Source organism: Saccopteryx bilineata, chromosome 8, assembly GCF_036850765.1.
Source record: "Saccopteryx bilineata isolate mSacBil1 chromosome 8, mSacBil1_pri_phased_curated, whole genome shotgun sequence".
NCBI classification, from domain to species: domain Eukaryota; kingdom Metazoa; phylum Chordata; class Mammalia; order Chiroptera; family Emballonuridae; genus Saccopteryx; species Saccopteryx bilineata.
Genome location: NC_089497.1, coordinates 60060275 through 60086474, shown reverse-complemented (window position 1 = coordinate 60086474; position 26200 = coordinate 60060275). Strand labels below are relative to the sequence as shown.

The 26200-nt window shown below is 42.0% G+C and overlaps 1 protein-coding gene and 1 long non-coding RNA gene across 3 annotated transcripts in view; one reads left to right on the top strand and one right to left on the bottom strand.

Annotated features, from left to right (window-relative positions):
* Positions 1-15673, bottom strand: part of ATP13A4 (ATPase 13A4) — a 141237-nt gene extending 125564 nt beyond the window's left edge. Inside the window, exons 1-2 of one of the 2 annotated variants that reach the window (XM_066241702.1) lie at positions 15629-15673; positions 15267-15417 (exon numbers count right to left, since the gene is read on the bottom strand). In XM_066241702.1, the coding sequence (XP_066097799.1) occupies positions 15267-15329 (63 nt within the window). In that variant the 5' untranslated portion in view covers positions 15330-15417; positions 15629-15673. Of the gene's footprint in view, positions 1-15266; positions 15591-15628 lie in introns of those variants that run through there. The other variant, XM_066241703.1, reaches the window with a different exon arrangement.
* Positions 1191-15749, top strand: LOC136312191 (uncharacterized). Its single transcript, XR_010726902.1, has 3 exons — positions 1191-1326; positions 9200-9329; positions 15631-15749. It is a non-coding gene; the product is annotated as an uncharacterized lncRNA (long non-coding RNA).
* The last annotated feature ends 10451 nt before the right edge of the window (positions 15750-26200 follow it).

Below are 26200 nucleotides of genomic sequence, written 5' to 3'. Positions count from 1 at the left end.
TACCCAAGGTCACTGGCTCAAGCAAGGGGTTACTCGGTCTGCTGAAGGCCCACGGTCAAGGTACATATGAGAAAGCAATCAATGAACAACTAAGTTATCGCAACAAAAAACTGATGATTGATGCTTCTCATCTCTCTCCATTCCTGTCTGTCTGTTGCTAACTATCCCTCTCTCTGATTCTCTCTATGTCCTTGAAAAAAAAATTTTTTTAACATGAATGTGTTGGACTAGATTATCTCTAGGTGACTTTCTGTATTTGAAATTCCATGATTTGGGGAAGGAGGATTGTAAGGATCCGTTTGCTCTTGACTGTAAATGGCTGCACTATTTTCAACAGGTGGAGTTTCTTGCAGATCTGGACAATATCAAAATGAGATTGTAACTGAGAATGTAAAACTGAGGTATGTAACTAAGTCACAAAGAGGCTACAGGTCCATATCTATTTAGAGATGGAAAACACAGAGGCCAGGCAAGAGGAGATTCCTCCCACAAAATGAATGGTTAATGCAAGAATCCACATTAAGAAGGACCCAGACCAGTTTGTAAATATCTACTGACCTGACAGCCTGTCCAAACACTTCATATCACCCAGACCAAGCTTTTTCAGAGTGCTTACTAAACCGACAGTGGTGGATGAAAATACTTGGACAAACATAACACGTAATATTTTACTATAGCAATAAAGGAAATTTAAAATAAAAAAAAGAGAGAGAGAGGCCAGAAAGGAAAGAAAAGGAGCAAAGGTCAACCAACTTTTTCTATAAAGTACCAGATAGAAAATATTTCCAGCTTTGCAGGCCATACAGTCTCTCTCACAACTACTAGGTTCTGCTGCTGCCCAGAGCTGAGCAAACACTGCCAGAGACAATCCATAAACAAACACAGGGAGCTGTTGTCAACACCACTGTGTTAACAGAACAATCAGGGGGCCAGGTTTCACTCACAATTCGTCATTTGCGGTAGAGAAACGACAGAAACATTTAGTATTTTCACAAGTAGTAACAATACCTACTTGATGGGGTTACTGATAATTTAAAATGAACTATCACAGAAAAGTGCTTAGCAATGGGCATAGGACCTCATAAGCAGTCAATAAATGTTAATCATTACTTTTATTAGGCAAGAATCAACCTAATGGAGATCAGACAGGTCTAAACTTATCATCAACAACCTTAGTGACACAGTAAGTGGCAGCTGTCCCTTACGCTCCTCCTGGTCGATGCCCCTTTGTCCCAGGGTCCCTATGAATTTCAAAGACAGAATCACATTGAGAGAAAGTGGCTTCTTTACACTATCATAAAGGATATCTTTCCGAGAGTTTCAGAGGTAAGTTTCCAAAAACTATGCCTCTTGAAGAGTAGTTGAAAAAATTGAGTGTGCTTAGATTGGAAAAGACATGCCTGGGGGGGGGGGGGGGGCGGTGATGCAGGACATACAAAAACAACTTTTAAATGCCTGAGTTGTAGAAATGGAAGCCTGATTTTTGACAGGTAGCCCCAAAAGGCAAAAGAAACAAGACTAACAAATTCAGGTTGATGGAACTATATTTCATCTCAACCTATGAAAGAAATTTTTAAATAGCTAGTCTTATAAATGGTTTTAGCTTATGGTAAGTTTTCTTCTCTAAGGGTATTTAAGAAAAGGTTGGTTGGGAGACATAAGGAGCAGGAGAAAGTCAGATAAACTTTAAAGAAAATTCTTGCCTAAGTTTATGATCCTATGGAAACTGTAGCTACATTCACCCATCATTCATTTATTTATGCATTCTAAAAATTACACAGTGTGTAATTACTATATGCCATGCATTTTTCTTTTTTTTTTTTTTTTTTTTTTTTTTTTTTTTATAATTTTATTTATTCATTTTTAGAGAGGAGAGAGAGAGGGAGAGAGAGATACAGAGAGAGAGAAGGGGGGAGGAGCTGGAAGCATCAACTCCCATATGTGCCTTGACCAGGCAAAGCCCAGGGTTTCGAACCGGCGACCTCAGCATTTCCAGGTCGACGCTTTATCCACTGCGCCACCACAGGTCAGCCATGCATTTTTCTAAGCATTAGAGATATAACAGTCAATAGTTGATAAAAATAAGCCATTGAAAATTAAATAGAAAAGTATATCTCATTTGGGGTAATGAAACATTTACTTTTATTCACATATTCTTTTACTATTTTCAATTGGTCAAATTATTTATATAGGAACACTTTTTAGGTAATTATTTCAATGATGTTAAAACTCAAAAATAATTTTTTACTTATTTTGGTATCATGTGTAAAAGTTCAGAAAGAAGAGGTTTAGGTTTTTGTATCAATAAGGTTGAAAGCCTCCATAATCAGACCTTTATTAAAGGACAGGTACTACATCTGTGACCACAAGGAATAGAATTTGATACCAAGATAATAGGAATTCCAGCTTTAATGTATTTCTTTTAGGATAGAAATAACAAGGAGGGAGCTACATAGAACAATTTTCTGAAATGAAATATGAAGGCCACCCCCGGTTTATTGTTAGAGCCTCATTCACCTCTGCATCGTGAATCTTCTGTGGTTAAAATTGCTTCTTTATATATACATATGTGTGCATGATGCCTTTTGCCTAAAATACCTTTAAATAATAGGAGCTTCACAACTTCCTATTATATACTCCCTCTTCACAGTTATCTGGGATGGAAAATGGCAAACATGGGATTGAAATCATATCCCTTCATGGAAGTTCCTCATTAGTCCTGATCTCTACTCCTGATAGTAATATTGAAAACCAATGTGGCCTCACAAATGTGTTAGACACCCAAAGGGTATGATTTTAAGCCACTAAGATTCACTGTCTTTTTGTATTATTATTCAGTGGGAGGTAGAGACAGACTCCTGCATGTGCCCCAACCAGGATCCACTTGGCAAGCCCACTAGCAGGTTGGCGGGGGGGGGGGGGGGTGCTCTGCCCATCTGGGACATTGCTCCATTGCTCAGCAACTGAGTTCTTCTTAGTGCCTGAGGTAGAGGCCATGAGGCCATCCTCAGTGCCCGGGGCCATCTTGCTCCAGTTGAACCACAGCTCCAAGAGGGAAAGAGAGAGAGAGAGAGAAAAGCGAGAGGGGGAGGGGTGGAGAAGCATATGAGTGCTTCTCCTGTGTGTACTGACTGGAAATCAAACCCAGGACATCCACATGCCAGGCCAACACTCTACCACTGAGCCAACTGGTCAGGGCCAGATTCTCTGTCTAAAAAAAAATCCCTCCAGCTTATACAAAACCCAGGCAAGATTTATACACAGAGATGTTCACTGCAATATTATTAATAGTAGTAAATAGAAAACAAGTTTTGTATGAGAATAGGGTAATCATTAAAGAATATTATATAGCCATTACAGTTATGTTTATGAAGTATTTTTAATAATATGGGGAAATACATGTGAAATAATATTGTAAGGAGAAACAACATAAAATTATGCAATATGATTTTAAATTTAATTGAACAATGGTGAAACACAAACAAAAAAGACTGGAAGATAAATGTATCAAATAAAACACTAATGGTATTTGCCTTGGGTGACAGCATCATTGTGTTGCTTCTTTTATTTCTATATTGTACACAGTTTAATCATTAAATATGTTTCACTTTTGAAATAAAAAAAGAAATAGATATATTTTAATAGCTCTTTTCTGCCTCTTCACAGAGATCTAAAATATCAGCAAGAAAGCTCTATATTTCATATTTTTTTGTTTTTCTTTTTTCTTTTTTTTGTATTTTTCTGAAGTGAGAAGTAGGGAGGCAGACAGACAGACTTCTGCTTGCACCTTGACTGGGATCCACCCAGCAAGCCCACTAGGGGGTGATGCTCTGCCCATCTGGGGCATTGCTCCATTGCAATCAGAGCCATTCTAGCACCTGAGGCAGAGGCCATGGAGCCATCCTCAGCGCCCAGGCCAACTTTGCTCCAAAGGAGCCTTGGCTGAGGGAGGAGAGGAGAGAATTAGAGAGAAAGGAGAGGGGGAGGGGTGAAAAAGCAGATGGGCGCTTCTCCTGTGTGCCCTGGTTGGGAATCGAACCCAGGACTTCCACACACCAGGCCGATGCTCTACTGCTGAGCCAACCGGCCAGGGCCTATATTTTTTCTTGCAAAGAATTTTACCTGGGGACCTGACCACCTTAAACACTGCTGGTTCAGTTCAGTTAAACTATTATTTATTAACTATCAGATTGATTTCTGTTTGTTTGTCTGTTTATATTTTTTATTTAGACCATACAATTACCATTTATCTCACTTCAGGTCACAGTATCCAATACTCAATTTCCTTGTCAAACCACCCTTTCACCATCCTCAGCTAATGTGCTTTTTGTAGAGTTGACTCTGATCCCAACTCTAAGAGTGAGCATGTGACTAGGAGCATGATATTCAACAATACATTTCAAAAGTGAAGATCCAGTGAGAAAATAAATAAGTATTTTGCTGAGACTTTTGAAAGAAAAGCAAATTATTCTTTCTACTGACGTAATACCTAGAGATATGTAATCCTAAAGTTATCAGAAGGTGCCCTGTGAAGTCTGAGAATAGAACCTGTCTGACTAAATTGACAAAGGTCAATTACTTCTAAGCAGGGAATCCTCTCTCAGGACATAAGCAGAAAATCCAATGACACTGGATGAAAGATAGAAGCAAAAACCCTGTTCTATTTCTCATCTTGAAACAGGATTTTATGAAACCAAGCCCAAGTAACTGCTAGGGCAGGGGCAAGGAATTTCCACGTACAACCAACCAGAGATCTAAGACAGAGGTGGTTGCCTGCTGTGGAAAAGATGGACAGGAATATTTTCTTTTTTTTTCTTTTTTTGTATTTTTCCGAAGCTGGAAACGGGGAGAGTCAGTTAGACAGGCTCCCGCATGCGCCCGACCGGGATCCACCCGGCACGCCCACCAGGAGCGATGCTCTACCCCTCCGGGGCGTCGCTCTGCCGTGACCAGAGCCACTCTAGCGCCTGGGGCAGAGGCCAAGGAGCCATCCCCAGCGCCCGGGCCATCTTTGCTCCAATGGAGCCTTGGCTGCGGGAGGGGAAGAGAGAGACAGAGAGGAAGGAGGGGAGGGTGGAGAAGCAAATGGGCGCTTCTCCTATGTGCCCTGGCCGGGAATCGAACCCTGGTCCCCCACACACCAGGCCGACGCTCTACTGCAGAGCTAACCGGCCAGGGCCTGGACAGGAATATTGACGGAAAGCACTCCCCAAGTCCCACACACCAAAGGACAGCCTAAGACTAAGTTGAACAAGGGCAACAGATAACTCTCTCCCCCTACACGAAGCCAGTGCTGGGGCAAAGGCAAAAACATGAGCAGGGATCACTTCTGTGACACAGGCATGTGCAGATGGCTGAAAACTGAAGGGTCATCCAGGCCATATGATCCCAGCATCTGTGCCTCTATTCACGTCTACTCCCCCTAAATCAGAGAGCTATGACTTTTATAAAATAAGACCGGGATGTTTTGTTTCTCAATGCTCAAAATGAACTCAAACTATAAAACAGCTGCTAAATTAACACACACTATCTTGGGCTTAAGTAGCAGCAGCAGTGGTCGTAGGAATAGTGGAAGTGCTGGTAGAAATAATGGTAATGGTGGTGGTAGTAAAGTGAGAGCAACAGTGGCAATAGTGTTACTAATCGAATGACAGCAGCAGCAGCGGTAGTACTGCAGTAGTTGTGCAAGTGGTGAGGGTGTGGCAGTGACAATGGCAGTGTTGGTGGTAGTGGGAGTGAGTGTGGGAGGAGCAGCAGCAGTGGTGGTCGTGGGGGTGGCGGTGACAATGGCAGTGTTGGTAGTGGGAGTGATTGTGGGAGGAGCAGCAGCGGCGGTGGTCATGGGGGTGGCGGTGGTGACAATGGCAGTGTTGGTAGTGGGAGTGAATGTGGGAGGAGCAGCAGCGGCGGTGGTCATGGGGGTGGCGGTGACAATGGCAGTGTTGGTAGTGGGAGTGAGTGTGGGAGGAGCAGCAGCGGCGGTGGTCATGGGGGTGGTGGTGACAATGGCAGTGTTGGTAGTGGGAGTGAGTGTGGGAGGAGCAGCAGTGGCGGTGGTCATGGGGGTGGCGGTGGTGACAATGGCAGTGTTGGTGGTAGTGGGAGTGAGTGTGGGAGGAGGAGCAGCAGCAGTGGTGGTCATGGGGGTGGTGGTGACAATGGCAGTGTTGGTAGTGGGAGTGAGTGTGGGAGGAGCAGCAGCGGCGGTGGTCATGGGGATGGCGGTGACAATGGCAGTGTTGGTAGTGGGAGTGAGTGTGGGAGGAGCAGCAGCGGCGGTGGTCATGGGGGTGGCGGTGGTGACAATGGCAGTGTTGGTAGTGGTAGTGAATGTCGGAGGAGCAGCAGCGGCGGTGGTCATGGGGGTGGCGGTGACAATGGCAGTGTTGGTAGTGGGAGTGAGTGTGGGAGGAGCAGCAGCGGCGGTGGTCATGGGGGTGGTGGTGACAATGGCAGTGTTGGTAGTGGGAGTGAGTGTGGGAGGAGCAGCAGCGGCGGTGGTCATGGGGGTGGTGGTGACAATGGCAGTGTTGGTAGTGGGAGTGAGTGTGGGAGGAGCAGCAGCGGCGGTGGTCATGGGGGTGGCAGTGACAATGGCAGTGTTGGTAGTGGGAGTGAGTGTGGGAAGAACAGCAGCAGCGGTGGTCATGGGGGTGGTGGTGGTGACAATGGCAGTGGTGGTAGTGGGAGTGAGTGTGGGAGGAGCAGCAGCGGTGGTCATGGGGGTGGCGGTGGTGACAATGGCAGTGTTGGTGGTAGTGGGAGTGAGTGTGGGAGGAGCAGCAGCGGTGGTCATGGGGGTGGTTGTGACAATGGCAGTGTTGGTAGTGGGAGTGAGTGTGGGAGGAGCAGCCGCGGCGGTGGTCATGGGGGTGGTGGCGGTGGTAACAGAGGCCCTGTCAAAGGCTAAGGCAGTGTACTATTGAAGTTCCAGCAGGAGTTTTGGAGTCTACTAGCCTAGGTTCTAGATCTGTTTTTGCCACGTATATTCTAGATTTGAACAAATTATATAATCTCTCAGTGCCTGTTTTTGTAAAATTTTGACTCAATTGAGTTTAAAAAAAAAGAAAGAAAAAGAAACTTTTATAATATTTTGCACAAAAATCTTCAATTCACCTTATCAGAAACATATTAAGTAACTTCAATGTTACAGGCAATATAAAGACATGAACTAAGACACAGTCCCTGTCAATATATAATTCACAATCAGCTGAGGAAGAAAGATAGATACAGGATTCTCCTTTAAAATCTAGTGAAAATAGCTGTAATAGGCATTCCAACCTACTCAGACACAAAGTAATTAAGAGTGACCCAGGGGCTCCCAGATAGCTGACTGAAGGAAGTCGGACTTGAGGTGGGTTCTGGTGGACGGGCAGAAATCCAAAGACCAGACATCGGAGTGAAGACTTCTCCCTGGCAGAGCAAGCAAAGCAAGCAGACCACATTTGGGTGGTCAGAGAAAATAGGAAGTAAAAATTATCTCCTAGAATTGGCCTAAGGAAAAACCCACACAGGGTGTCTTGGCCTCTGATCTGAAAGATTGTTATTATGCAGGTGATTCCAGGTTGAAGGAGAGCAAAGTTGCAGGTAAAACAAAAATTAACCTCCCTTTCTATTAAAAAGCCTATAAAAATAACCACTCATTTACCCAAACTTAATTCTTCGATACTTTTGTTTTTGCACTGACAGCCACACATTGATCTTCCCTCACAGTATCATCTCCTCCCTACTGATTCTGTGACTTGAGTACCAGAGTTTCAAAATCCTCCTGCCATGGCTGCCCCAGGAAGCTAAGGTTCTAAAAATGCTAAGATGATTACAGTCTCAGCCAGGGCCCTGTGCGCAACAACAAAAATCAGAAAATGCCCTGGCCTGGGGGACATAATATTTCTCTGGAAGGCACAGGTGTGTTTGGGCCTCCTGGCTGTTCTTTTCCTGTGGGGGCATCTGAGGCCTAGCTGTGACCATTGTCTGTAAACGTAGCCTTAGGCTGAGAACGGAGTGGAGGAGACTGTGTTCTGAGCTAGCTTTCAACTCCACTCCAACCGTGGTTTCAGGCAACTCACTAAGGTTTACGTGATGGACATCCAGAAATAGCTGTGAGCCATTGAGGTAGATGGTCCACTCAGGCTAGTCTTCATAAAGCTTTGAAATAGCCACAGTTTTCTAACAGGCACCCTGGAACGAATCTCCTCCGGACACATCACCAAGTCGCCAACTGTTCTGAAGGCCAAGTCCCTGTGCCTTGGGTCTTCTGCGGGCCTGAGGACCCTAAAGGGGTTCAGCACCGGTTATCATTTATTGTTAGATTTACTGTTTAGTCCTTGATTTATAAGTAATTCCCACAGCAACAGCCGTAGATTTCCCATTCTCACTTAATGCAATGTTTCTAGATATGTTCTCCTTTCCTTGACTAAAAAATAGGACGGCGCTTTGAAAAACTCAAGAGTATCACTTAAATTTTAAGATGTTTCACAGCAATTTTATCAGTCCATATTAAAACTTTTTAGTATTTTTTAATATTAAAAAATACTTTTTTCTTCTTTTTCCAAATGAGAGGAGGGGAGATAAAGAGGCAGACTCCTGCATGTGCCCCAACTGGCATCCACCTGGCAACCCCATCCAGGGCCAATGCTCTGCCCATCTGGGGCTATGCTCGCAACTGAGCTGTTCTTAGTGCTGAGGCAGAGGCTCCACGAAGCCATCCTCAGCGCCAAGGGCTGATGCACTTAAACCAACAGAGCCATGGCAGCAGAAGGGGAAGAGAGAGAGAGAGAGAGAGAGAGAGAGAGAAGGAAGGAGGGGTAGAGAAGCACATGGTTGCTTCTCCTGTGTGCTCTGACCAGGAATTGAACCCAGGACATCCACATGCTGGGCTGATGCTCTACCACTCAGCCAACAAGCCAGGGCCTTAGTACTTTTTAAATCACATTTTCTCGTTGGTATTCAAGAGAATCTCAGGAAACTATCTGTACTGGTCCTTGGTTCAAACAAATAAGATAGTATTATCTCTACTTTATAAATGAGTGAAGTCAATGAGAGGTGACTGTCATTTGCTTTAAGGCTGTAAGAATAAATAATGACAGGAACTTTAAAGGCATGGTTAATAACTGCCCCTTATATTTTACCCCACAATGTATGAATTACAAAGTCTTTTCAACTCTCATTTTTATTTTATTTTATTTATTGATTTTTTTAGAGAGAGAGAGAGAAGGGGGAGGAGCAGGAAGCATCAACTCCCATATGTGCCTTGACCAGGCAAGCCCAAGGTTTCGAACCGGCGACCTCAGTGTTCCAGGTCGACGCTTTATTCCACTGCGCCACCACAGGTCAGGCTCAACTCTCATTTTTAAATGTCTCTTGAAGCCGTTCTCTACTTAGTATCCTATCTGACAAAGCTATAGTTTCATCCTGAATGCCTCATTTGGACAAGTCCAAGCACCTTCTTCCTATTTCTTCTCTTTTAACCAAACTTTTTTACCCCATTATGTAAAATCCCTTGAAAAGGCAAATCCTACCATAACATTCCTGTTTTAAATCTTTCATTAGCTTCCCCATTGCATTCACCAGGTTGGCATCACAGCCATTCTGACCAAGTCCAGCTCTACCATCAAATATTCTAATTCAGTAGGTCTGTAATGGGGTCTAGAATCTCTTTTACATATATTCCTTAGTTTTTTGATGGACCAAAGTTTGGAAATCATTAGAAAAGATAAAATGTACACTAGGCTGTCTCATAAAGTTATTCACAATCTGACCCTCAACTACTTCTTCAGGGAAATTAAATGATACCTTTGCCTTTGACATTGCCTTTGACTGTGTTGCTCTTTCTATGTTCTCAAAGCTCTGTGTGCATACATCCCCCAATGACACCAACTTCATTGCAATTTCCTGTGTTTGCACCACTAGGTCCCCCCATTTGTAGGGCTAGCTTCATGAACATATAGCCTATGCAGTCACACAGAGCTCTTCTCTCAAAAAGGCCTTGACCTTGGCTTACTGTTCTGTTACAGCCATCCTTAGATTCTTAATAATTGTTGAACAAGAGACACCTCATTTTCATTTCGCACTGGGCCCCGCAAATTATATTCTTGATCCTGCCCACTCAACTGTGAACTCTTTGAAAACAGAAGCTATTTGCTATTCGCTCAAAATCCTGGGTTAGAACAGAGGACTCCTGGTACAACACAGGGGCTTGGTAAATATTTGTTGAGTTTATACATGAATGGATGAAAGGATAGAATAAAATATCTCATAGCAAAATAGTGTAGAATGGCTAATTAACTCTCAAGACTGAGTTTTATTTATGCTTGGGGAAGACAGGAGTCAATTGATAAGTTCACAAGATGACTGACCTTTCCAAGTAACATAAATTTTATTAGGTTTCTCTTTAAATTGCGCCAACTGTTTCTCCTCTGAGCCCTGCTGCCTCCTTGTTCTCCTCAAAATGCTGAATTGCTGGTTAATCGAGCTTGCAATTACACTCTCATAAAATATGCCCTGGACGTTTGTGCCAAGTATTGTGCTAACTTGGGGGGGGGGGTACTGGGAGAGGGAAAGGGGAGGCTGTAGAAATGTGAACCAAGCAGGGTCCCTGTTCTCAAGAAGCAATTAAACCTTACTTTTTAAGAGCATCTGTCAAAGATGAGTTGACTTCATTGGAGTTTTGCAGCAATGAATGGAAAATAAAGACACTATACTTGGCCCATGGCCCAGCTTCCTGAACACTTCAACTGACAAAATGTCTTAGTCTGAACACAATTCCTTCACTATGAGATCTGTGGGTTCACTAGTTAACATTGGCAACTGATGAGGAGGTGCTCAGGAGGCATAATAAATGAGTGGCTATTGAAGTGGGGGAAGGGTTTATGCTCCCCAGTGTTAACAGAAGAAAAGACGAACATCAGCTATCAAAGTGAGCCAAATAATTGGTGAGAACAGATGTCTCTAGCCCATGCTGTAAGCACAACAGGACTTCCAATGTGGCAAAGACCACACACTACCCCACTCCCACTGCCATATTAGTGCCTGTGGCATTACCAACTTCTTGCTTTTATCAAAAACATGGACATTCAAACGAATTTCTTTTGCTGTTCCACAATCCCTAATTTTTAGTTACTCAGTCTACTAGTTGGTAAACCATCAGTGATAACATTAAGAGATTCTAGTTTAAAAAGTATAAACTCCAATAAACATCCAGAGATGTGTTCAACCTCAAATCAAGGAAATGTAAAAATAATAGAGCCATAAAGTAACATTTTCCATAGCAGATGAGATGAAGTTCAAAAGATTGATGTTTAAAGTTGGCAAGTATGGTTGAGAAAGCAAATATTCTCAAAAAAAAAAAAAAAAGATTGAAAAGATTGTTAATCAGAGTATAAATTAGTACAATCACAATTCTAAGGAGGGCAATTTGGCATTATGTATCCATCAAAATTTAAAAGGCAGGCACAGCCCCTTGCATTCAGCAATGCCATTTCTAGGATGTTATTTTAATGAAATAATCTGACAAATAGGTAAAAATACACGTACAAAATTGTCTGTTACTGCCCAAAGGTCGCCGGCTTGAGCCCAAGGTCATTGGCTTGATTGACAGAGGGGTCACTGGCTCAGCTTGAGCTCCTTGATCAAGTAAGTCACATATTAGAAGCAAACAATGAACAACTAAAGTGACGCAACTACGAGTTGATGCTTCGCATCTCTCTCCCTTCCTAACCCTCTCTCTCTCTTTCTCTCTCTCTCACACTAAAAATATAAAATAAAGTAAGGAAACTGAGTTACAAGACAGGTAGGAGGTTTCCCAAGGTAAGCACTTCAAGGCAGGTGTAAGGTGAACCAGCTCCTCTCCTTTTATAAATGGTTTCTATAGCTTGCGATCAAAGTATATATTCCTCATTTGTCATTATTTAATGAAAAGATATTATTTTATTTTGGGAAGTAGTAATCATTTGTTTGGCTAATTGCTGAAGCCCTGACTCTTCTTTCATATTTGTTCAGGTAGTAGCAGCTTACACTTCTCCAGAAATTGACACTTCGCAAAGCACTTCCATATAGATTACTTCAGCTGTACTTGATGTGAGACAGGAAGGGTAAGAAGGACCACTTCTATTTTACAGATAGAAAAACCGAGGGTAGACTAGGCAAGTGGTTAGCCCAAGGCTAGTGACAGCTTGGCGTCTGGTCTGGTCACGGTGCTGTCTGGGAGTCAGTTTCTTCTTTGTGGCCTTTCTGAGTCATCTGGATGAACTTTCTCTAAAGGTCAACTTCTTCCCTTTCCTTCCTTGTTCCTTTAACAAATTCTTCTTCCATTGGCTCCTATATCATTTTGTACTTAAGCATATTACTTTTAGGTCACTCAGATTTGCTCTTTAGTTTGTGTTTCTTTAATTCTAGAATGAAAGATAATCCCAAGCATGTAGGTCTGGACATACTGCTGTTCTCCATTTGACATGAGTGTTGAACCCCAGAACGCTGTTTTCTCTTGAATTCAAAGTCATATCTATCATCAGAGGAATGACTTTTGCAAAAGGTTCAGTGTATATTACAAAGCAAGAAACTGTAAACACATAGTGTGACACATTTCTGGATAATCTTGGCTTTCTAAAAGGGTTAGCAGTGAAGTCTGAGATAGGCTTACTCAGAAAATACAAATCATATAAACAAAATGGATCCTTAGAAATCTAAGATCATATGTTCTCCTAAGCTTTGTTTTATTAACGATGGAAGTGGGTTCTCCTATGAAGAGTGTAATGTCCTTGGGAAGAACTGAAAAAGGTATCAATCACTGAGCTATGTTCAGGTCCAGAGACAGAAGAGTTACTAGCCTCTGTGCTGCCTCAGCTCCTGGACTTAATGCAACCTTAAACAAGAAAATTCTCAGTACATCAGTTTCCTCATAATTAAAATAGGAATCATAATGCCTTCCTCACAGGGTGTAGTGAAAAGTAAATTAGCTAGTGGCCAAAAAAATATATATTTTGTAAACTAAAAATCATTATGAAAATACATGGAATACATTTAAGATATCTTGATAAGTTTTGAAGTTTACTGCTCTGGCTGAAGGGAGGGGAATAATAAGTTAAAAAGGGACAGAGTGCCCTGGCTGGTTGGCTCAGCGGTAGAGCGTCGGCCTAGCGTGCGGAGGACCCGGGTTCGATTCCCGGCCAGGGCACACAGGAGAAGCGCCCATTTGCTTCTCCACCCCTCCGCCGCGCTTTCCTCTCTGTCTCTCTCTTCCCCTCCCGCAGCCAAGGCTCCATTGGAGCAAAGATGGCCTGGGCGCTGGGGATGGCTCTGTGGCCTCTGCCCCAGGCGCTAGAGTGGCTCTGGTCGCAACATGGCGTCGCCCAGGATGGGCAGAGCATCGCCCCCTGGTGGGCAGAGCGTCGCCCCTGGTGGGCGTGCCGGGTGGATCCCGGTCGGGCGCATGCGGGAGTCTGTCTGACTGTCTCTCCCCGTTTCCAGCTTCAGAAAAATGAAAAAAAAAAGAAATAAAAGGGACAGAGTATCAGACCCTGCAGCAGGCAGGTGGCCAGGTTTCTCCAGGCAGAATAGGATGCATACTAATTGCTGCACCTCCACTGAGACTCTGGCCAAATGTCTCTTCTCCAGAAAACACAGTGTCCCTTTCCATATCAAAGGCTCTCTCCTACTGGGCTTTCAGTTACACAGAGAATGAGTGGGCCCCCCGATGCATGGAAGGGGGTGGTTATTATGAAGAAGAATGTTAACAAAAGTGCTTCAAAAGAATGTATAAAGCTCCAGAAGAGATAGTAGTTTCCCCAGAATTAAGAATGTCTACTCACATGTATATTCCTGATGACTCTTGAATGACACATTATCAAAGGGCAGAAATGAGTGTAGGGGGAAAGCATGTGTTTTGACCTGATAATTTGAGGAAAGATATTTTTAAATTAGAGGGAAGGAGACCCTGCCTTCTAGTTAATAGTATTCAAGATAAAAATAAAAAATTTTCACTTAATATAGAGAGTAATGAAATACTCATTATTGTTTTTTTAATGAAAAGAGATTATCTCAGTTTGGAAATAGTATTCACTGGACTGGCTAATTGCTGAAGCCTTTCCCAAAAAAATTATTTTGGAAAAATAAAGATAAGGTCAGAAGGTCATTTTTGGTGGCATTTGTGTAGGGTCTAAAGGCAGTTGTCATTTGGCGGTCAAATCTAAAAAAGTAAGGAGATGGTTAAAAGAACAACATAAATTTAAGTGCCTTTTATTCCCTTATAATTTTTCAGCTTTGATAGCAGAAGGGATCTACTTTTGAAGGTCCAAAAAATGTGTTGCTATAGGAACAGGTAAGTAGATTAGACTTGAAAGACCAGTTCAGGAACAAAGAATTTAATAGGGCTAAATCAAATAACCAAGAAACCACTTTAAGTAAATATCTTTGGGGTTAGTTATTTACATATTAATTCCAGGAAGATAAAATACTATTATAGAATGAGAGCATCACATTTTAATTACATCATTACTGGCATAAAATACTATGCTTACACAATTAGCAGAAAGACCTTATTAAACAGAAGTAGGCATTTCTGACTCTCTTGATTACATTGTAATTGAGAAATACAGCTTTAAATTCTGCAAGAGTTTAAGAATCATCTTTGATTTTCCTATAGTTCCCCAGATGGGAACACAACTAAAAATAAAAGACATCATTAACTAAAAGAAAGTTTTTTGTAACCAACTTTTTTAACTAGGGAGCTACAGGTGAAATTTTAGAAGTAAACAGAAATGTGTGTAGGCTGATAATTGTTAACATTTTATATGTTTTTACTGTCCAGCGGTCTTTGTGAACACAGACCTGTGAGAAGAGGGAAAGATCAAAGACCCACTTCGTTTCTATTTTCCTGTCAATGTCCTGCTTCTGCCTATCAGGGAATACTCTGCTCCCAGTGTTAGGTCTTTGCTGAAATTATTAGAAGTTTTGAACAGAACTTGTTTTACTGGTAAGGCTCAAAAAAAAGGGAACTGTACTATGCTTCTGTTCTTTCTGTTTTATTTTTTAAAATAAACATTCTTGATAAAATGAATACAATATTTTCAGTCTAGCACATTTCTGCTGTCTGAGGTTACATTTATGGGACAGAGAGATTTCTTGGAGTTTATTTTTTCTCACATAATACAAGAGTCAAATTACAGAGAAGTGTGTGTGTGTGTGTGTGTGTGTGTGTGTGTGTGTGTGTGTGGCAGTGTTGAAAGCTGGGGAATAGGAATAGGAAGAGAGGAATGTGGCTAGAATCTTACCATCTCATTCTCTTCTCCTTCATTGAGCAAAGCCTGCTGGCCCTTCTCAAAGTGGTCCCCCATGAACAAGTGATTCCACAGCTCCTCCCTGACCTTCCTAAAGCAGCTGCTTCCCGAACGAGCTTGCCAAGCCACCGGCGTCGCCAGCTGACTGAAAGAGTTAATGATCCTCTAGGTTAAAACTTCTTCTTGAGCACACACCTTCACTCAGCAAACGACAATACTTAGCGCTGAACTAACTCCTCCCATGAGTCACCCTCTGCTCCGAGGACTTTCTGCCTACTCCTTGCTTACTGCATTCTCTCGGAGTAGCTGTCCCGAAGGAGGCTGCTCCCATGCCAGTCTTTTTGTGCCCAACTTACAGGGAAAGAACTCATTGCCTGCCCAGTGCCTGCCAGCATAAGACATCTGACTGCAAATCCAACTGGACAATGCGGGGTTGGCAGGATCTGCGGAGGAACCCGGCAGACTCAAGAACTCCCAGGTCACTGCTTTATTCTCTGAGGCTAAGGAACTGGGGTTGGGGTGAGGCTAACTGCTGCAGATCTTGCCAGATGAATGAAAGCCCCAATCCATCTGTTCTTAATAGTATCCGCATTCAGTTTACTTGCTAGGGGTACAAATTATGACTAATCCTCTTTAAAAGGTACTTGCAATCACATTTCTTTGAGTATGCAAAAAGCATTCTAGTTAATGTGTATGTGGAATAGTTTACTTTTGAGGAACATATGTAGAGAAAGAACAAAGGTACACTCAAACTATTTTATGTAGTCCCCCTTCACTAAAATATTGGTAGTTAAATTGGAGGTCTAAAAATAAAACAATCAGATGACTGATCAAAACTCATTTTTTAAACTTTACACATTTATTCAATACACGTTCTTTGAGCGCAGTGACTACATACATAAATCAAGTCATATTTGCTACCTTCAGACTGATACAGGGATTCAAACATGCAAACAAATACTAAGAGATGGTTAGTTATTATGAGAGCTGAAATTAATCATCACATTTGTGTATGCAAAAACATCTTATTTAATGTATACATGGAATTAAGTTTACTTTTGTGAAAACACATAGAGAAAACAAAGGTATAATCAAAACATTTTTCTTTTCTGAGAGAGAGACAAGGGAGAGAGAAAGATGAGAAGCATCAACTTGTAGTTACATCACTTTCGTTGTTCATTGATCACTTTCTCATATGTACCTTGACTGGGAGGCTCCAGCTGAGCCAGTGATCCCTTGCTAATGTCAGCGATCTTGGGCTTCAGCCAGCAACCTTTGGGCTCAAACCAGTGACAATGGGATCATATTGATAATTCCACGCTCAAACTAGCACCCCCAAACTCAAGTTGGCGAGCCTGTACTTAAGCAAGATGAGTCCGTGCTTAAGCCAGCAACCTCCAGGTTTCAAACCTGGGACCTCAGTGTCTCAGACTGACACTCTATTCACTGTACTACCACTAGTCAGGCTAATCAAACTACTTTATGCATCATTCTTTCATTAAAATATTGGTTGTTAAACTCTTAAGAAAGTCTAGAAACAAAATTTTCTTCTAACAGCTCTGTAAAATGATTAGTCCCATTTCATAGGTGAGTATTCTTTGCAGCTCTGCACAAGCTCCCCAGCCAGTTGTAGATCCTGACTACAAATCCATGTGTTTTTCAATACAGTCATGAATGGCATAATGACCTTTCAGTCAACAATGGACCTGATATACTACAGTGGTCCCATACGATTATAGTGGAATTGAAAAGTCCCTATTGTCTAGTGATGTCATAGACATTGCAGCTGTTGTAAATATACAGCTCAGTGCATTACTCACGTGCTTGTGGTGATGCTGGTGCAAACAAACCAACTGTACTGCCTGCCGTATAAAAACATAGCACATACAATTATGTCTAGTACATAATACTTGATGATAATAACAAATAACTATGTTACTGATTTATACATTTGCTATACTATCTTTTTAATCATTATTTTATAGTGTACTCTTTCTTCTTAAAAAAAAAAAAGAACTTTTCTGTAAAATATACAGTATGTCATGTTACGCTGGCAGCATCCCCATACATCTTCCATTTACTGCATGTCTTGATTGCAGCATTTTGTCTTGTGCTTGATTTTTCCCTCATCATTAAGCAGAACCTGATTGTATTCCAGAAATAATGGCTAAAGTGGAAGGGGAGTGTCCATTATTGCCTGGCAACAGATGAAAAATTTTGCCCTTACCTCCCTCTCCCCCACAACCCAGAAAAAGAAGCAGATTTTGTCATGAAATCCACTGTTTGCCAAAACTCTTCAGCAGTCAAAGGTGGTGTTTTGGGTATCCCCCTTCTGCCAAGGGTGCAGCATGGGCCCAAGGTCTCAGTGGGTCGTTCTGCCCTGGCTCACAAGATCAGATGAACGGGAGTCAATCTGGAGACTTCAACAGGACCGAGGCCAATCAGATCTGGGAAAAGAAGCGCTAGTAGAAGCAAAGAACAAAGAATAGCACGAGAAGAAGGAAGCATCCCGGAGGAAAACTGCAGGCCTAACACATGGTAGCTGAGTTTTCATTTCTCAGGGCCGTTCAAGAAGTTCCCTAGGTCCTTAATGAAGATTCATTTCCTGCCACCAAGTGAAGCCACGAGTTCTTTACTTGGTTATATTCTTTGTAATTGAATAAATTTACATTATATATATTTCCAGCTCCTTGTCTTTGGAACATCTAGTTCGTGGGTCAACTAAAGAGACTGACATTGTAAAGCTCCCAATGGGGGTAAGCAAGAAATGGGCTCAGAAGAGGTTAAGTAGAACTTAAATAAATTATGCTAAAGCAAATAAATGTTTTCAATAACATTTACTTTTTTACTAGGGCATTAAAACATGTAGAAAATTAGATAATACAAAAAAAGTGAGTAAAGCAAAAAATGAATTCTCCTATTCAGAGACAGTCACTATTTCAATTTTGCTGGGTTTTTTCTTCTTTTTCTAAGTGAGAGGAGGGGAATTAAAGAGACTCCTGCATGCACCCTGACGAGGATCCACCCTGAAGCTCTTCTCTGGGGTCAATGCTCCACCCATCTAGGCCCATGCTCACAACCCTGCTATTTTTAGCACCTGAGGTGAGGCCATGAAGCTATTCTCAGTGCCCAGGGCCAATGCACTGGAACCAATTGATCTATGGCTGTGGGAGGGGAAGTGAGTGCGCACAAGAGAGAGAGAGAAGAAGAAGAAGGAGAGGGAGGGATGGAGAAGCACAATAGATGGTCACTTCTCCTGTATGACCTGAATTCAGGACATCCACACACTAGGACGACATTCAACCACTGAGCCAACCAGCCAAACTCTATGTATCTTTTATTTTTGTCTGTGCATCCATGGATAATATTGGGCTGTTGTTACATATAAAACTTTGCACTTTTGTTTTTCACTTAGTATTTTATTACCTTTTTGTATCATTAAACATTTCTGAAATTTTTGATATTTAACATATGCATAATATTCTATCATTTCTATCATATTGAATATGTTCAATTTGGACTCTGCTGTAATAAATTTTTATGTACTTTGAATATAGTCAAGATTATTCCCTTACAAACAATTTCTAGAAGTGGAATAAAGTGATGATAATAAAAGTATCTGCCTCATAAAGCTGGTAACAGTAAAATGCTGGTAAGTTAAACAACTTACAACAGTGTTTGGTACATGGAAAGTATTAAGAGAATGTTAGGTGTGATTACTGTAAATATGTTCTACTTGGTAAATAATACAAATAGTCTTGCAGAAAACTCCTTTTCATTCTTAACATAGGCGTGTCGTCAAATATTTTAATAGCAATTGAAAGTAATGTGAACCACAACACTAGGTTTTTTGAATGACACTGGGGTAAGAGATGGAGTCTGGCCAAAGGAACTGAAGAAATTAGCAATAGTCTCTCCCCACACACACAGAGTGGGTTAAAGGGTTTACTATATGGAAAAGAATGGTAAGGCAAATGTTGACACTAGATCTAATGGAAGTATGACCAGTCTCATGCCAGAACAGTCCAGGTGTATACATGTATGTGTGTGCATGTGTGTGTGAGAGAGAGAGGCAGAAAGAAACATTGTGGGGATAGAAGAAAAGGGATTCAAGGCTCCTCGTGACACCTGATGTCTTGGAGCAGTCACAGATTATTGAGGGCAGAGTACAAGCTGAGCAGGGTCATCAGTGCTATGAGGGAGGAGGCAGGCCAGTTGCTGTCCAGACACATGAAATGTTCAGTTGTGAAGAAGGTATAAACTGGAAACCAACTAACTGTTCTATCACAGGGATTAAAAAGAGCGAAGCAGCCTTGGCAGAATACCTCAGTTGCTTAGAGCATCATCCCAATACACAAAGGTTGCTCGTTCGATCCCCTTTAAGGGCACATACAGAAGCAGATCGGTCGATTTCTGTCTCTCTCCCTTTCTCCCTTCCTCTCTCTCTAAAATCAATAAATAGATTTATAAAAGAGAGAGAGAGAGCAAAGCAAAGAAAATGAAGACTCAAGATTAAGGCTAATCAGTGAAGTAGTAAATTTCAGTAATGAAACTGGAATTTAGGGCAGTAGCAAAAAGAGTACAGAAAGGGGACAAAGACAAGCACAGGGCCTCCAGAGAACCATGGTCTGTGCCGCCTGGAGGAGAAGATAGCGCTTTGTCTTGGTCCTTCCAGCAACTGCACAGGTTTGTGAGTTGAGGCTTCAGGTGCTCCATTCTACACTACTTCCCTTCTACGACCTCATGTATTGCTCATTCTCGGGCAGTCTTGAGACCTCCCTTCATGCAGCACTTAACTGTGCCGAGCAGTACAAAGCACTCTACGATATCCCAAGGATGGGGCAAATAATATCTGTCTCACATTACAGATGAGAAAAGTGAGACTCAGAGCATTGAACTGACTTGTTCTGGATCACATAGTGGAAGAAGAAGAGGCAGGAAGTGAATGCATTTCCCACCTTCTAATCCAGGGGTCTCCAAACTATGGCCCATGGGCCACATGCCCCCTGAGGCCATTTATCCGGCCCCTGCCGCACTTCCGGAAGGGGCACCTCTTTCATTGGTGGTCAGTGAGAGGAGCACATTGACCATCTCATTAGCCAAAAGCAGGCCCATAGTTCCCATTGAAATACTGGTCAGTTTGTTGATTTAAATTTACTTGTTCTTTATTTTAAATATTGTATTTGTTCCCGTTTTGTTTTTTTACTTTAAAATAAGATATGTGCAGTGTGCATAGGGATTTGTTCATAGTTTGTTTTTTTTTTTATAGTCCAGCCCTCTAACGGTCTGAGAGACAGTGAACTCGCCCCCCTGTGTAAAAAGTTTGGGGACCCCTGTTCTAATCCAAAATACTTGTCCATTTAATAATGTTTAGCATGCAAGCTCCTGGCGGCCAGATGCCAGCAGAGAATGCCAATTGAGGAAGGTGCTCTAAGCAGGGGCACTGGGAGAGGGAGGAGAAAAAGGCTGGGATAATTCAGGTTGGGACATCTGGATTGGAATCAGAGCAGCCAATCCCTAAAGCTTCTTCCAATGCCAACATGATCTGGCTCTGAATTTCTGTCGTTTAAAAAGCTTGGGTTGCCCGCTTTAGACAGTGGTGCCGGCAGAGGTTGGCTCTGTTTCTCCCTCTCCCCAGTGCTCTCTGATAGCCTTTCAAAGGTCCCTGGAAACCCAGGACTCCAAAACTGCCTTCCTGAGCCTGGCACCCTTATATTAAACTACCGCTTTCAATTTAAGAACTCCACGGAAGTCAGAATACCTAGTAATAACACCAATAGGCAGTCTCAGTTATGTCTCTCTCTCTCTCTCTATCTATCTCTTTCTCTCTCTCTCTTCCTCCATTTCCAGCAGGGATCTATACTTGATTTTTACAGGGGGTTCAGCCCTGTTCCTAAGTCATCTCAGGCCTGTGGTGAGGGGTCTGAATTTAGACCAGCCTCGCTTTCCACTGTCAACACCCAATTCACGCTTCCTATCAGTCTGGCTGGATGCTATGCTCTGATTCTGCTAATAGGACTGCTACCTCCTTCCTAACCCTAAGGTTCCCTGTGGGTATTACTGTTCCCAGGTTCCTGTCTGGCAGCCGGTCTCAAGCCTCAGAACCTTCCTAGAAGTACTAACCTTTTTCTTGCCAGGCTTCTATCTGGAATTGGAAGATGGTACCAGTCCCAGGTCTCTGGTTGGGCTTAGTCACTAGAAGACGGACTCTTGGAATGAACTTCCTGTCTGGATTTTCAAGTATCACCTGCCCCATGTTCCTCCTGGCTGAACCATAACTATTTGTTTGAAACGTTGTAACTTCTGTCTCATGGCCTCCCTCCCCTGTTCCTTTGGCCAATTGCTCTCCTGAGCTATAAGCAAGATTGGCATAAACTTCAACTGCTTGTTAGGTTGGACTTCCTTTGTCAGCACCTGCAATTTCATCTGGTCCCCAAGAGCAGATTTTTACCTCAGTGGGTGTGTCTAATGCCACAGCCCAAGCCTTTGCTATCTTGCCTAAATGATAGGACATGGCTTACAATTCCATGATGTAAATTAAAAAATAAATAAATAAGATGTGTTAGGCCTGACCTGTGGTGGCACAGTGGATAAAGCGTCGACCTGGAAATGCTGAGGTCACCGGTTCGAAACCCTGGGCTTGCCTGGTCAAGGCACATATGGGAGTTGATGCTTCCTGCTCCTCCCCCTTCTCTCTCTCTGTTTCTCTCTCTCTCTCCTCTCTAAAAATGAATAAATAAAATTTAAAAAAAAACCAATTCCATGATGTGGTTGGCCATGGCTTTACACAGTCGATGTGTTCTGGAAACATACTATTTAAATCTAACTTTCCAAATGAAATCTTCTTTCAACTATTCTAGAAAGAATGTTTTAAAGAATCGTTTTCTGACCCTTTTGCAACAAGTGGTGAACAACATTGTGCTGTATGAAGTGTATTATCTAAGACTTGATACCTTGATTTAAGTTCCGCCTCTTATAGATTGTCATCTTGGAATAATCATTATACACTCTTCCTCGAACTTTTCCTTCACCTAAGAAACAATAAGGGTGATTTTAGTCCTTTTTAAAGCCCACTCTAGCCCTTGCCAGGTAAGTCAGTTGGTTGGAGCGTGGTTCCAATAAACCGAGGTTGCAGATTCCATCCTCCGTCCGGGCACTTACAAAAACCAACCAATGAATGCATAAACAAGTGGAACAACAAACAAATATTTCTCTCTCACTCTCTCTTATTTCTCTCTCTCTAAAATCAATCAACCAATAAAAAAAAATTAAAGCCCAGTCTAGTTGCAGCAGTCTGATTTTAATAGTTACACCTGAATATGTGTTGTTTTTTTATATTTAAATATTCAGGTTAAAAGTTCTCAGTAGTGACTACACTGGCATGAGGTTTCTGCCTGGGGATTTGCTCTTTTTTTGTGTTTGTTGTCTTTGTTTTTGTTTCTGTTGTTGTTTTTAAAATTGATTTTAGAGAGAGGGGAGAGAGTGAGAAAGAGAGAGAGAGATAGGGGGGCGTGAAACATCAACTCGCAGTAGTTGCTTCTTGTATGTGCCTTGACTGGGTAAGTCCAGGGTTTTAAACCAGCAACCTCAGCATTCCAGGCCACTGCTTTATCCACTGTGCCACCACAGGTCTGGCATTGTTCTTTTATAGACTGTCCTTAATGAACTGGACTTGTCATAATAGAATTAAGGTAAGCTTTACAGATGGGGAGCTGCTTAATCTCGAGAGAGAAGCTTTTATTTTTATGTTTGGAAATAAAAGCAAGGGGAGTGTACTTCTGAATGTGGAAATATGTGCCACCCCAAGCCACCTGAGAAAAGGTCAGACAGAACCCAGTGCTGAGCAGGGATAGTTGGGAGCAATGCCTCTAAGAAGTAGAGACAGCCATTAGCCAGCTCTTTTCTTTGTTAATTAATGGGGAGGCTCTGTATCTTTGCATTAGACCCTTTAATCTAAAGGTTGCTAAATGTTTTACAAACATTAATTAATTCAATTACACTTCACATCGCCACCCTGAGGCAGGTAATTCCCCCTTGGGATACCACATCTTTGCTTGCTCCAGCGTTGTCCACAGATTAGACATTAGTACAGATGAGCATAATTAATAACAGTAAAACCTTGAGTTCAGAAAAAGTTGTTTACCTCAAAACCTCAAGCATTCTTACAAAGATCAGATCTGAGTAAAGAGAACTGAAGAGGAAGTTTGAGGGAGTTTATTGCCAGTGATAACAAGGCTCTTATTTGAGCTTCTACCCCATACTGAGGACACATGACCGTGAACAGTTCTTTGTGACCCCTTTGTGACTCAGTTGCTACACCTCTGAAGTTACTTCAAAAAGACTGTGTTACAAGGACTAATGTTTGTAATAGGCTGTGGACTTCTCAGATGAAAGATGGAAATGGTCACTTGATGAAACATCATTACCACTTATCTTCACACCATCTCCTGGGTTAGACCAGCGCACTAGCAGCACCCTCACAGATGAAAGATGGAAATGGTCACTTGATGAAACATCATTGCCACTTATCTTCACACCATCTCCTGGGTTAGACCAGCGCACTAGCAGCACCCTCACAGGACTGGCAGGAGCCTGTCCCTCCATTATCCCTAGTCAACATCTTACACAGACACCCAGAGACTGAGCACTGTGCAGAGCAGCACGCGTGCTCCTGGGACAAATGAAAGCGAGCTCAAACAGCAGATCAGCAAAGAAATAGCAGGTTATTTATTTTCTTCCTTTTTCATTCCTATTTGAGAAAGGGAAGCAGGGACCGGGTGAAGCAGCGTTTCCTCTCAGGCATCCTCTCAGTCCTGTCGTTAGTCTGTGTGTATAATTCATAGACTCCGAATGAGCCCGTGCACAGCTCCTCCCTGGAGCCTTTGCTCTCAGCCTCCTTTGTCAATGCTTTCCCTCTCACCTCCGTTTATCTAGGGCAGCGGGAACTCCCTAATTCCATGAAGCCTTTCTGGCCTAACTCCTTACCTGGACTCTGTGGGCCACTCCTTTGTAATTAGCGGGCGTTTGGGGTATTAGCATGTACTTTGGTGTTGGTCTTGCTTACTAATAGACTTAACTCTTCCCGAGCATCTTTTATTAATCTCTTTCCTTCATCTAGTACAGTCATGACACGCTGAAGTTAATTAAGTAAACGAATAAATGGAATCTGTCAGCAAAATGTCGAGATTCAAATTCCGACCACAGCAAACCCTCATCTGCTATTCTCCCCACACTGTATCACATTCTGTGGGGCACATGTGGAGCAGAACAGAAATATCAAACAGGTAAAATGAAGGGAAGGGGAGACTGAAATAAAGAATAAACTTCCAACTCCTTTGGGTAAATAGCAAGGAGGGCCATGGCTGGATCCTACGGTAAGATGTTTAATTTTGTAAGAAACTGTTAAACTGCCTTTTAAAGTAACTGTACATTTTGTATTCCCACCAGCAATGAATGAGCGTTCCTGTGGCTCCATGTCCTCACCGGTATTTGGTGTTGTCAGTGTTTTGAATTTGGGCCATTTTAGGAGATGTGCAGTGATATCTCATTGTTTTAATTTTTAATTCCTTAATGACATAATCAAATGAGGTGAAAACATGCCAGCACAAACACTTGCACATGAATATTTATAGCAGCTTTATTCATATTTCCCAAAACTTGGAAACAATCAATATGTAAGTAAATGGATAAATAAATTGTGGTACATCCAGACAATGGAATATTACTCAGTTCTAAAAAAATGAGTTATCAAGCAATGAAAAGACATAGAGAAAACTTAAATATATATTACTAAGTGAAAGAAGTTCATCTGAAAAGGCTATATACTATATGATTCCAACTATATGACATTCTGGAAAAGGCAAAACTATAAAGACAGCAAAATAGTGGTTGTCAGAGGTTAGGTAGGGATGAATTAGGAGAAGTAGAGAGAATTTTTAGGACAGTGAAAGTACTCTGTATAATACTACAATGGTGGATTTGTGTCATTACATGTTTGTCAAAAGTCATAGAATGGACAACACCAAGTGGGAACCTTAACGTCAACTGCAGACTTTGGGTGTAGGTTTATTGATTGTAGAGATTGTACCATTCTGATCAGAAATGCTAATGATTGGAGAAAATGTGAGTGTGCAATTTTTTACAGTCTTGGGGACTTATTTTGCGATTGAACTTTAGCTTGAATGTTGTTATGGCATAATCAGATTTTTTTTTTTAGATGAGAGGAGGAGAGATAGTGAGGCTAACCTCTGAATTCGCCCTGACCAAGATCCACCAGGCAACCCTCTCTGGGGCTGATGCTCAAGTACTGAGCTATTTTTAGCACATGAAGCAGATGTGCTCTAACAGAGCTATCCTCAGTGCCCAGGAACCATCTAACCACTGACTGTGGGGTGGGGAGAAGTAGAGAAGTCGGAGAGGGAGGGGAAAGAAGCAGATGGTCACTTCTTCTGTGTGCCCTGACCAAGAATTGAATCTAGGATGTCCACATACTGGGCTCACACTCTATCCACTGAGCCACCAGCCAGGACCAATCAGATTTGTTTAAAGAAATAAATTTGTGTGCCATTTTTTTCCTGTAACTTTTAATCAGTTACACACTCTTCTCAAGCCCATAATTGGGCTTGAATTGCCAAGTGTATTCAGGAACCCAGTCAGAAGGAAACAGGGCAAGTGTTGTCAATTTTAAACAGTAGAATGAAATGTCTCTCTCGCACCTGCACAAGGGCACTGCTATAGCTTTACCACTTCACTTCTACCACTTCTCAACCTCGATCTAGTGAGATAAAGTTTGGAATCTTCTTAGTTTATTATTTCTCTTCTAAATATTTAAATCTCATGCCACCCAAAGAATAAATAGAAAAACATTTAAATGACTGCCTGCTAGAGCTCTAAAATGTGCACTTACTTTTTTTCAGATATAATTTCTA